We start from the raw sequence: 13,276 nt of genomic DNA on the forward strand, positions 1-13,276 counted from the left end.
AGTAAAACAATAAAATAAAATTCCTAAACACCAACAGTGCTATGCTTTCTTCCTACAAGGAGCAGAAGTGTTCACATAGGGGGGAGAAAAAGAAAAGGTTAATTTGACAATGGTAGCAGTCAGCTTTTTGTATTGTTTTCTCACTTTCTGTAAGGCAGAGACAGACCTGCTGTTTCTGTTGATCGATGTGTATGCCTACTTACCAGGAGTAAGTTTTAGAGGTCCTTCAGGAGGTACTAGCCATCAAGCTAACAAAAAAAAAGGAGGCCCCAACATATTTAAATATTGTCTTTTTTCTTCCACTCCATCTCTAAATTAAACACTACAATAATTATTCAAGAACAGATTTATTACTTTAATATGTTACAATTTTTAAAATGTATTAAGTACAAAACTTTCTCCCATTAAACAGAGACCAGTGTTAATAGCTGTACAAATAGTTGTTCCTAAAAGGTTCATCAACTGTATTCAGGGTGGGTTTTATTGGATGGAAATAGGGTCAAAAAAGTTTAGCAAAATATATTCATATCAAGTTCTAATTTGTTTTTCAACTAAGCACTTTTACACGCCCATTGAAATCAGTCACTGCATTTCCTATTGTTGTTAGAACACCAACACAGGTGTTGTTCTTCAACCACTAGAGTTCCTCATCAGAACAGGAGGGGTTGGAGCAAGAAAATACAAAGTGCAAGACACAACTGTTGCCTGAGAAGCAGTTGATCAAGGTTGTAAAGTGCTGTTGCCAGAGTATAAAAAGGTAGAACAACTAGACACCTGCAAAGAGGAGTGTAAAGCAAGTTTGGTGGTACACACAATGTACAGCTTAAATTTACATGATCTCATCTGCTGAGTCACTACACATAATGGAGAGTCACCATGTTTCTTCCCTCCCCCCTACTCGATTCAAACACATTGTTCACTTGTTTACTTCAAAAAAGTGTTTTAATACAAAAAAAAACCGAGCCGTACAAAAAGAGGGATTTATTTACACAAGTTTTTTGCCCCCTAAAGTAGGAAAGAATCGGTCCAATGGGGGCACTCAAGTCAGCCAGCCAGAAGCTCCAGTCTTCATGCTGAGTGTTTGACCCGTGTTCCCATAGTTTTTGTGGTGAGCAGCTTCTCCACCATGGTGCGTGCATAACGCAGTCGGCTCGCCAGCTCCTTACAGCAGCCATGTTCCTCAATCATGCTCAGCTTGAATGTGTGGAATTCTCGTTTCTCGTCAATATAGGTTACAGCATTCATTAGTGGGCACAGGATGATTTTAGTGTGGTCCTGGAAGAGTGAGTTTTAAAGATTCTTCATGTTGCATTTGTTCACCAACAGTAACTTTAAGTGGCAATTTAAAGAGGTACTCACCTGGAAGAAGTTGATTTGAACAGTGCCATTGCTGAGGTGCAACACAATTGCACTACGAGTCCTGAACCAGATCCGCAAGAATGGAAGCCGTGCCAACTCGTCACCTTCCCGGGGAGTGATGTTGGCCCCTGCCTTCAACAAGTGCTCACTCATGTAATTACGGAAGTATTTGAGTAGAGTTGCCTGCAAGAAGAGCACTCTTATGAGCAACACACCTACTGGCTATAAATTCAATATGTTCGTTTCCATGCTTTCGTTTTGGGGTAGGTGAAAAAAGTTGTCACCTAATTCAGGTCATTTCGAATATCACCATTCGGGGAGAAAGCAACAGTTTGACAGGTACTCACCATCCTCCTACTTTAGATAAGTCAGAGTCAAGATGACAACAATTCAATTGTCAAAAAGGAATGAGCCAGGCTCAATCCTTTCCACAGTTCTACAGGAACCAGTGGCTCTGATTTTGATTGTCCCTAAACTGTGTTATCAAACAGTTCTGGATGTAAATTTGCTCACTGAGCCAGAAGGTTCATTTTCAGACATTGTCACCATACTAGGTAAACAGTGAGCCTCCGGTGAAGCACTATTTATAAGGTCACCAACACCAAGTTGAAAACAAACCTTCCGACTCAGAGGAGGATTACTCAGATGGACTAATAGCCTCACAGACCCAACAATTATACTTCTCATGCTGAAATCAAATGGGGTCTTGGCGAGTGAGCTGTTTACTGTAGGATGACATTTTAAGAACAGGTTCTGACAAGTGTTAGAATGGGGTGTCATGTGCACACATTACGTATATTGCAGAACATCAAGTGGCAATTCAGAGCTAAAACATATCCATGCCAAGAAATGTCTAGGTTGGAGTTCAAAACCACTCCTCCTGTCAGAGTCAAGAGTGATTTCACCAAGATTTAAAAAAAAAGTTTCCTCCCTGTTACATTACATTTAACAGGAGACAGACCATATGCGTACAACAAATTGGATGGAATTGCTTGAATTTCTCGAATGCTTATAATTAATAAGGCAGATCAGGGCCTCGAGTACAATTATGATGGCGGCTAATAAATTCTGCCAATGCTTCAGTGACACTCACCTTTTTACTTAGGCTGGGAGGGTAAGATCGAAAGTTCAGGTAAGTCTCAGTCATGTCACGCTCAATGTATTGAAGACTCTCCCCATCATTGTACATAATTAAACGAGTGGAATCATTGAAGAGTACACCAACACTGTTGTCGCATAACTGATAACCTAGAGAATGATTTGATTTCCAGTCAGTGTACTGCTACAAGGTAAATTAACAAGACATTATGTAGGAGGCTACCTACTTAAGATACAGCTTCTGACCAGGAGAAAAATAGCTCCCTTGTATATTAGGTGTCTCAAGACACCAATTAAAAAAAAAATCCACAAAAGTCTCAAGCGACAGGGTTATAAACTGAAATATGGAGAATGCAAAAAAGGTCCTGAACCAGTGTCGCAATATCTGTATCTCCACTTATCCTTCTAGATCAGACTGGACTACAGGACAGTTATAGCTTACTTGAGGCAAAATCCAACATTTCACTCATTGCAGGAGCTTTCTTCTGATGATATCCAGTAAATTGACTACAGATCAGACATAAGCAGATAAATTATTACAATCCTAGTGCATTACACAAGTTTTATGAAATAGTATTGTTTAGAACATTACTTACCTAAACCATATTTATCTGAATAATCCACCCATTTGCTGACCCAGAAGATTGGTATACAGGCTGGGTCTTCAGCCTCCTCTACAAAGGGGAAACAACATGGTAAATACTGCATTTAATCGAGAGAACTCAAACAAAAACAGGGAGGGAGGTAAACAGTTATCCTGGGGTAGAGTCAACACATTGAACTTACCAACTATTTAAAAGTAGTTTTTTTTAAAAAAAAACCTCTATCAGGAACATTGATTTATGGGATGCTTCACAGTACAATATTTTGTTTCCTCATTAGCAGTGGAGGCAGCCAAAGCGCTTGCCTATGCACATTTCCTTAGTTACTCTGCCACCCCCACCCACCTCCCAAAACAGGTCACTAGAAGTCAGTTTGAGGGGTGCCACACCATGTGAAATATTGCTGACTTGGGAGTTTCTTGCTTGTACTGCTTGTCTGAGGCATATTGGTAAGATTTACAATTTGATAATGTGGGGATACAGTCAGATGTACAGCATGGAAACAGACCCTTCGGTCCAACCTGTCCATGCTGACCAGCTATCCCATCCCAATCTAGTCCCACCTGCCAACATCCAGCCCATATCCCACCAAACCCTTTCTATTCATATACCCATCCAAATGCCTTTTAAATGTTGCAATTGTACCAGCCTCCACCACATCCTCTGGCAGCTCATTCCATACACGTACCACCCACTGCGTAAAAACGTTGCCCCTTAGGTTTCTTTTATATCTTTCCCCTCACCCTAAACCGTTTCAAGACATCCAGCACTTCCTCCTCTATAATCTGGACATTTTGCAAGATATCACCATCTATTTCCCTACAATCTATATCTTCCATATCCTTTTCCACAGCAAATACTGATGCAAAATATTCATTTAGTATCTCCCCCATTTTCTGTGGCTCCACGCAAAGGCCACCTTGCTGATCTTGGAGGGGCCCTATTCTCTGCCTAGTTACCCTTTTCTCTTTAATATATTTGTAAAAACCCTTTGGATTCTCCTTAATTCTATTTGCCAAAGCTATCTCATGTCCCCGTTTTGCCCTCCTGATTTCCCTCTTAAAGTATACTCCTACTGCCTTTATACTCTTCCAAGGATTCACTCAATCTATCCTGTCTGTACCTGACATATGCTTCCTTCTTTTTCCTAACCAAACCCTCAATTTCTTTAGTCATCCAGCATTCCCTTTCACCCTGACAGGAAGATACTTTCTCTGGATTCTTGTTATCTCATTTCTGAAGGCTTCCCATTTTCCAGCCATCCCTTTACCTGCGAACGTCTGCCCACAATCAGCTTTTGAAAGTTCTTGCCTAATACCATCAAAATTGGCCTTTCTCCAATTTAGAACTTCAACTTTTAGATCTGGTCTATCCTTTTCCATCACTATTTTAAATCTAATAGAATTATGGTCGCTGGCCCCAAAGTGCACCCCCACTGACACCTCAGTCACTTGCCCTGCCTTATTTCCCAAGAGTAGGTCAAGGTTTGCATCTTCTCTAGTAGGTACATCCACATACTGAATCAGAAAATTGTCTTGTACACACAAATTCCTCTCCATCTAAACCTTTAACACTATGGCAGTCCCAGTCGATGTTTAGAAAGTTAAAATCCCTGACCATAATCACCCTATTATTCTTACAGACAGCTGAGATCTCCTTACAAGTGTGTTTCTCAATTTCCCTCTGACTATTGGTGGGTCTATAATACAATCCCAATAAGCTGATCATCCCTTTCTTATTTCTCAGTTCCACCCAAATGCCTTCCCTGGATGTATTTCCGGGAATGTCCTCCCTTAGCATAGCTGTAATGCTATCCCTTATCAAAAATGCCACTCCCCCTCCTCTTTTGCCTCCCTTTCTATCCTTCCTGTAGCATTTGTATCCTGGAACATTCAGCTGCCAGTCCTGCCCATCCCTGAGCCATGTTTCCATAATTGCTATGATATCCCAGTCCCATGTTCCTAACCATGCCCTGAGATCATCTGCTTTCCCCGTTAGGCCCCTTGCATTGAAATAAATGCAGTTTAAATTTATTAGTCCTACCTTGTCCCTGCCTACCCGGACTGCTCGACTCATTTCTGTTCTCAGCTGTACCTGTCTCAGATCGATTGCTTTCCTCACTATCTCCCTGGGTCCCACCCCCCACCTTACTAGTTTAAATCCTCCCAAACAGTTTTAGCAAATTTCCCTGCCAGTATGTTAGTCCCCTTCCAATAGTCCTTCTTGTACAGGTCACTTCTACCCCAGAAGAGATTCCAATGATCCAAAATTGTGAATCCTTCTCCCATACACCAGCTCCTCAGCCATGCACTTGCAGGGTCATCAAGTCCTGGAATTGGAGCTTGTGGCTCACAGACAGGGACCCTATCATACTGTGACACAGGATCTCCTGCTTACAGCATGCTTATTCATCCACAAAAGAAAAATATAGTGATTACTTGAATTGATCAAGAAATTTAAATAATTTGTTAAACTCAATACACAATATTTTCACAACATACAAAACAATTGACAACATGATCAACCTGCTGCATCCCATTGCCATTAAATGGGAGATTAATTGTTCACACTAGACTGTCTTATTATTCCAGATCAAGGTAGCCTAAAATGCATTTAAAAAAACAAACATTTTCAGGAGAAGGCAGTTTCTGTACCTTGTCTGATGACTGGTTTGTCAGCTGGCCTTGCTGCTACTACACTGCTTAACTGTTGCAATAGATCAGAGAGGTAGAAATCATTGCATTCCCCGCCATCCCTGTAGAAAATATAAATTAAGTTTAGTCAAAATGTAATGTTGTGGAATTTTTAGCTATCCTCAGTTTAACAGTCACCATTATTAACAATTGCCACCGATATCCTCAAGAGAAGAAAGTCTGCCTTTCTCACTCAGTTTGGCCAACTCAGTCGGACTCTAGACCCTCAGCAATGTGGTTAACTTTTAAACAACCTTGAAAATCCGTTCAAGGACAGTTAGGGATAGCCAACACATGCTGGCGACATCCAGGTCCTACGAAGGAATAAAAAATGTTTGCAACATCTTGCACAACCAACAAAGCTTGAAGACAAGCAATCGCAGTACATAGCGGTTTAATCCAAGTCAAAAACACAAGTCATCCTATAAACAGGAGGATTTTTTTGCTCAGATTTGTGGTTTGATTAGAGCAATACAGTACCAATGACCTACAGTTCAGAAAATTCTGAGTATTGGATGGTATCTGGAAATACTATTGGAGGTCTTCCTTTAAAATTCCCTTCCTGTATTTAAACAGATGTGCATAGCATGAGTGGTATAGAAGTCCATAGATTAAAAACTCTGGCTGAAATGGGAACAAGTAACAATTGTGTCACACAAATGCCAGGCAGTGAGCACCTCCAATAAGAGATAGTTGAATCACCAATCATCATTACTGAATTCCTGACTATTATCACAGAGGGTTACCATTCACCACAAACTGGCTAGGAATCCTGCAGTAAACAACTCATCATACTCCCCATAGCCTGTTCCCTATCTGCAAGGGTGAATGTGATGGCATAGTCCCCATGTGTCTGGATAAGAGAACCAGGGTCACGCCTTGAGGGAGCTAAGGGTAGGCCACAAGTGCTGGCCCAGACAGTAATGCCCACATTCCATGAGTGAATTTAAAAAAAAACCCCAAAAAAATTACATTTCCAACAATAATGAAATACTACAGGTCCAAAGCATTAAGACCGGAATCTCCTTCCCATATTATTTAAAAACTTCCATTGACTTGCATGAGACAAGTCAATTCAGAAGGCAAAATACCAGTTTAAAAAAAAAGGGTATTATTTACCTTGCTACTCCATCATCTTCTGACTTGCCTGGTCTGTCACCAGCTGCAACATCTATTGGGTTAACATTAGAAGGATCAATAACTTAAGACATAATTTTTAGAGAATCTCAAGTCATTAGAGGAAGTGATTTTCAATGGACTGTCCTGATATGGTCAGGAATTACAGTCAACTGTTATAATGTGCATTTCATCAACACAAATTGGGTATAACACAATTGAAGAATTTAGACCATTAGTTGTACAACACAAACTTGCTTTAAGTGTATTGGCTATGACATGATTCTGGTCCAATTGGTTTAAATTGGCCTGCAATTATGAGATTTTCTTGTAACATGGGATTGCACAGGAACAATCACATTATATCAGAACAGATTGGATAATGCAGGCAAATCACAGACCAATTCTTTTAGACTAGAGGCAGAAACATACGTTGCCAATTATAATCTTTTTAGCAAGTTGTGAAATGTAGTGGTGAGACCAGCTTGCAATTAAAAATTGCTAATTCAATAACACAAAACAGTGCTGCACTTAAAAACATCTCACTTGAAACAAAACAAAATTTATGCATTCTAATATGGGTGTTGAATATAAATAGAAAAAAAAAACAATGAAATTAAAAAAAAAGTTTTCCCAACATGGGGGTCAAGGTTTTGACACTATCCTATTAACTACTCGGAGTTACTTAGCTGTGAAGGAACTTGCCCCAGAAAGCTTTTTCAACCAAGCCTCACAGCCATGATAGAACAGAACCAAAAAGTCAAACAGCGCAAGGTAATTTAAGAGTGTGGCATTAACATAATTGTTCCCAATTTCTTTTTGAGACAGCCAGAGTGCTAATGCTCTCATTGCAGAGGTTTCAGTCAGCTGTCACCTAATATCATTCTACAGATAGAGTAACTGGAAGCCTCAGTGGTGACATCGGGAATATAGCAAAGTTGCCAGATAGTAATCATACAATCCGTACAGCGTGGAAGCAGGCCATTCGACGCGAAGAGTATCCCATCCAGACCCACTCTGCAACCCTATCCCTGTAACCCTGCATTCCCATGGCTAATCTACCATGCATGCACATCACTGGGCACTATGTTTCCCAATCTACTTCACCTGCACAGCTTTGGACTGAGAGAAAACTGAAGCATCCAGAGGAATCTCACGCAGACACAGGGAAAACATGCAAACAATTGCCCAAGGCTAGAGTTGAACCTGGGTCCCTGGTACTGTGAGACATCAGTTTGAACCACTTGGCTCAGTTTAGTGCTGAGCAACGGTATCATTACTGATTCCTTCATTTTGGACTTTGAACATCTTGCATAACAGTGGATGAAGTATTCAGTGGTCACTGGTGGTCAAATGAAGGGAATTACATGTTGCCTTTGTTGTATTCCACATATTCTGTTCCCCTTGTTGTCCATTCCACGTGTGAAAGTCTTCACAGCACATCATTCTTATAGCTTACATTCCAATCTAGTGTTGTTATATTGACAGAAGTCCTAATTCATGCAACACAATATGTACACAATACAAGTCAAGGACCAGCACCGCTCAACATATGATACCTTTGTTGAGTTCAGTGAGAGGTCGTCTCAGATTAGAATCAATCCCACCAGGCGCAAGAGAAAATCGGGGAGCCATAGTCAAGCAGGTTGTAGGCAAACGGACAGGTAGGTAGCCAGATTTAAAGAACTCATCATTCAACAGCTCATGGATGTTAGGCCGTGCACTTGGATCAGACCGAAGCATCCGCTGTATGAGGCTGGCAGCCACAGGATTAACATGCTAGAAAAGGGATCAGATCAGTTAATGGTTACAAACTGAAGATGGAATTTATAGAATTTAAAACAGACAATTAAACTGATCCAGACCCACCTGTTCACAGTATCTATTTCTGCATTCTCTCTCTCCCCCCCACCGTCTGACCTAGCTTTCTCTTCAAAAGTGTACATTATTCAACTCACCCAGTTCATGTGATAATAAGTGCCATATTTTTATTAGTCTGACTGACTAAATCAGTGTTCCTCATCATGGAGGATGGAGATATTTGTGCAGCCATTGCCTTTAGCACATTGTTTTAAGATTGCCCACAACTGGCAAGACTGCCTGGAAAGTTAATCGCAGGTTATCGTTCTGAGATTACCATCAATGCCTCAGCATCTAAAATGCATTATGGTCAAATACTAGCAGCTTCGATGTGAAGAGACACCATCATAATGAGGCCAATGCTGATCAGTTCAACAAAGAACGTCAGAGCACAAAAAGAGAAACATATGTTGAACTGGTTTTGTTAGGCAGAAGGCAGTACGATTGTGAATAGTACTTGACAGATCTTTAGAATTCAACCAAGAGCCTATCCCACGTGCCTGTAAGTCTGCACAATGCAAATGGAATTTCAGAAAAGGTGCAGACTCATCATTGAAACAGTCAGTCAAACTGGCTAGTCATTTTTCTTTCATTTTATGCCTTAAAATTGATTTGTCTGTGACAATGGCAGGGGTTACAATCAAAGAAAACAACAATATTCCCACCCCATAGTGGTTAGTGTGCACCAAACCTTGTTTAACACTAGCTTTCACATTACAGATATTTTTGGAGCAATTTTCCCAGAATAATAGTTAAATGCACCCACCTTGGGAATATTGTACTCATTTTTCTTTATCCTCAAATAGGTCTCTTTCAGACAGGAAGTTTCAAATGGCGGCTTCCCCACAAGCAGTGTATACCTTCAAGTATTAGTGGAGAAATCAGAGTTAAAAAGTGACAAGATGTAATACGTTTTTTAAAAATTAAAATAACCCAACAGCAGAGATGATTTACTCACATAATACAGCCTAGAGACCAAACATCAACTTCAAAACTATGCCCTTTCTTGCCGATTACTTCTGGGGCAATGTAATTGGGGGTCCCGCATAAGGTTTTCTTGCGTTCTCCTTCATATTGTACAGTCGTGGCCAGGCCAAAGTCACCTTCAAAACAGTTCACATCATAAGCCATGATTATCCTCAATCACAAATTGGTGACAGCACAGGGAGCAATTTGACTAGTGCTAATTCCCTAATATAGCAACTTAAAATCATCCCACCTTCACCGTAGTTTCACTGTACTCCTCATTCTCTTAGAGATTGATCCAATTTGTTTTTTGGATTGACACTATCAAGCTGTACCTTTTTAGATCTGAACCATCTACTACTAGTTTGTTTGTCTCCAGTGGGGAATAACACCTCCCTGTCTCTCTCAGTCATGCACTCAAATTTACCGTGCCAGTCTACGTATTCCCTTGAAATCCTCCATTCCTTTAAAATGGCACTGGCAATTTCCACAATCCGAATATCCCCTCTTGCTGGATTAGCAGTGCCCATTCAAGAACCACTAACGTGCAAACCTGCCACCAAACCCAGGAAAGTTAGGGCCAATTCAAGCTTTACTGTCAAAGAAATGACTACAGTAATCAACTTCCCTAATCATTTTTGGTTAAAAATAGTGTGTGCATACTAAAGGCTTTGTAAGAGAAAAGCAAATGCCTTGATCAGATGAGCCAAGGAGTGGAGCAGAGGAAGTTTAATTTAGATAACTGTGAGGTGTTGCATTTTGTTAATGTAAATCAGGGCAGGACAGTTATACACTTGATGGTAGGATCCTGGGGAGTTTTCCACAACAAAGAGACCTTGGGGTGCAGGTTCATAATTCCTTGAAGCTGGAGTTGCAGGTACACAGTGTACTGAAGGTGGCATTAGGTACACAGGGTAGTGAAGGTGGCATTAGGTACACTAACCTTAATTAGTCATTGCGTTAAGTACAGGAGTTCGGAGGTCATGTTGCAGCTGTGTGGGACATTGGTGAGGCCACTTTTGAGATAGTGTCTGCAATTCTGGTTTCCCTGCTACAGTAAGATGTTTACAAGGATATTGCCAGGGTTACCAGATTTGAGCTAAAGGGAAAGAATAATAGGCTGGGATATGAGGCTCTTATTAATTTAGGATGTCTGGTCGCCATGGCTGAGTTGGAGCGAAGGATCTGTTTCCATGGTGCGCAACTTTATGACTAAGTGAGATGTTGGTTTCAAGAACAGGCCATAGAGTACCGACAACCGGGTGCGGTGCTTTACCTATTTTCACTTCCATGTCATCATTGAGGAAAAGGTTGCCAAGCTTGAGATCTCGATGAATAACGTTGTTGTTGTGCAAATATTGGCCGCCCAGGATAATTTGCTTCAGGTAATACCGGGCCTCGGGCTCAGTGACAGCCTTTCGCCTCTTGTGCAATTCTAGCAAAGACTAAACCAGACATTTTTCGCTATTAAAGAAATTTTTGTTAAAAAAAAGATTGAAAAGTTTATTGAATTATTGGCCGCAGCCGATCAACAACACGGGGCGGTCCCAGGGAAAGCAAAATTTGCGGACAAGCGTCCCCAGGTTAGACGGAGGGGACTAACTGCGGCTTTTCCGAGCCATTTGGTGGATTAACACGGAGTGAGGAGCAGGGAAGGGAAGATGAACTGCGATCAGACCGACAGGCGGCTGCTCCTTCTGGTTTGCAAAGCCAAGGCTCCGCCTTCTTGAATACCAGGCACCCCGTCAGCCAACCGGCTCCGAGCTCCCGGAATTTTAAATACAAACCCCAACCTCCCTTTAAAAAAAGGAAAGGGACAGAGTCAGCAACGGACAGGCCTCCAGCTGGGATCCTGAGGGAGAAGGATACACCCGGGGTGGGGGGGGCAGGCAGGGGGTCACTTTAACCCGAGCTCAGACCCCGGCCCAGGGTGGGAGGGAGAACAGAACCGGAGCTGCTGTCCCTTCCCCCCCCGGGGGGGGGGGGAAAGAGTCTCAGACTGAGCCTGAAGGCTGCCCCCTGGGGAGGGGGGTTCTCGGAGCCTGTTACCAATCCCTCACCGATCGCTGAGAGCTGTGGGGGAGCCCGCGCCCCACATTGTTACAGATGGTCCCAATGGGGGGAGATGGGAGTGTGGACGCTGCCACTCGGCTCCATTCCCCGGGACTGTGCCCGTCCTCCCTCCCCGGTTTACAACTGTGTGTGTGTGTGTATTATATATTTTTTAAATATATACACTCACCCTCCGCCTGCACAGCTCCAGCACAACGTAGACGAAGTCATCGTCCTCGAAGAAGCCGTGGAAGCCGACCACGTTGGCGTGACTGAGGCTCTTGTGGATGGAGATCTCCATGGACATCTTCTCCCGCTGGTGCGGCTTCAGCAGCAGCGTCTTGGGCACGATCTTGCCGGCGAACACCTCGTTGGTCTCCATGTCGGAGATCTCGTAACACTTGGCGAACCCGCCCTTGCCCAGGAAGCGGCCCCGCACGTACCTCTTCATGGTCTTGGGGTTCACCAGGATGTCGGGGATCTCCTTGGCCACCGGAGCGGCGACCGGCGGCGGCGCGGCAGAGCCCAGCTTGGCGGACGGTTTACCGGCCACCGTGGTCATGCTTCGGCCGGTTCACAGCTTCGGGAAGGGGGGGCTGGTGGAGGGAGGGAGGGGAAACAGTGGGTGAACCGAAGTTGTATGGACTCCTGCCCGGGAGCGGTAAAGAGCTTGGTGTCTGCACACCGAGAGGCCGCTGCAAACCGTGTCCGTCCCGGCTCAGACGCTCGCGGGCTCTGATTCAAATCTGGAGCGTCGGCAGTTAGCGAGCCGTGCGCCGCTCCTGATTGGTCGGTTTTATTTAAATAGAACCCTCGACCCGGCTGAATGCCGGGAGGACGGTTTAAATGCACCCCCAGGCCCGCTGCCCGGCGACCGAGCTGATTGACAGCCACGTCCGCCAATCACAGCCGAGAACCTCAACCTGTAGGCTGGTTCCTGAGCAACGGAGGGAAGAGGGTGGGGATTCGAGCTCACGAACCCCTCTCAAGGCTCCCCGCGTGTGTCTTCAACTCCCCCCCCCGCCCCAAATGCTTCTGATTGAGTTTAGGACATTAATAGCAATGGGGAATAACCTTGCATTGCAGCCAGAAATTCAGGTGTTTGAGCACCATCCACTCCAGATGGAGCCGTAATCCAGACTGACATTGTTAAAAATCACACAAAACCAGGTTACAGTCCAACAGGTTGAATTGGAAGCAAACCTGTTGGACTATAACCTGGTGTTGTGTGATTTTTAAACTTTTGTACACCCCAGCCCAACATTTGGCATCTCCAAATCAGACTGACATTGACAGAGATGCTGACTTTCAGATGAGATGTTAAATATAATGTTTCTGGGACTGACCTGTTTCTATCCTAATAGCAATTACGAGTTGTTTGCATCCTCCCACTTCCACAGTTATCTCTGATGATGACACCCCCACCCATCTCTCGCCTACATGCTGTACTTTGCCAACATGGAGTCTTAGAGATATACAGCATGGAAACAGACCCTTTGGTCCAACTAGTCTGTACCAACCAGATATCCT

At 43.2% G+C, this 13,276-nt stretch overlaps 1 protein-coding gene across 1 annotated transcript; it reads right to left on the reverse strand.

Annotated features, from left to right (window-relative positions):
- Positions 1–368: 368 nt before the first annotated feature.
- Positions 369–12,494, reverse strand: plk1 (polo-like kinase 1 (Drosophila)). Its single transcript, XM_060840738.1, has 11 exons — positions 11,937–12,494; positions 10,971–11,139; positions 9,687–9,831; positions 9,495–9,588; positions 8,428–8,647; positions 6,872–6,923; positions 5,714–5,814; positions 3,054–3,131; positions 2,453–2,607; positions 1,360–1,542; positions 369–1,275 (listed from the first exon to the last, which is right to left on the reverse strand). Exons 1-11 carry the CDS (start codon positions 12,306–12,308, stop codon positions 1,069–1,071), a joined length of 1,776 nt encoding a protein of 591 aa, XP_060696721.1. The 5' UTR covers positions 12,309–12,494; the 3' UTR covers positions 369–1,068.
- Between the last annotated feature and the right edge of the window lie 782 nt (positions 12,495–13,276).

The sequence above is a fragment of the Hemiscyllium ocellatum genome, chromosome 20 (assembly GCF_020745735.1).
Source record: "Hemiscyllium ocellatum isolate sHemOce1 chromosome 20, sHemOce1.pat.X.cur, whole genome shotgun sequence".
Lineage (NCBI taxonomy): Eukaryota > Metazoa > Chordata > Chondrichthyes > Orectolobiformes > Hemiscylliidae > Hemiscyllium > Hemiscyllium ocellatum.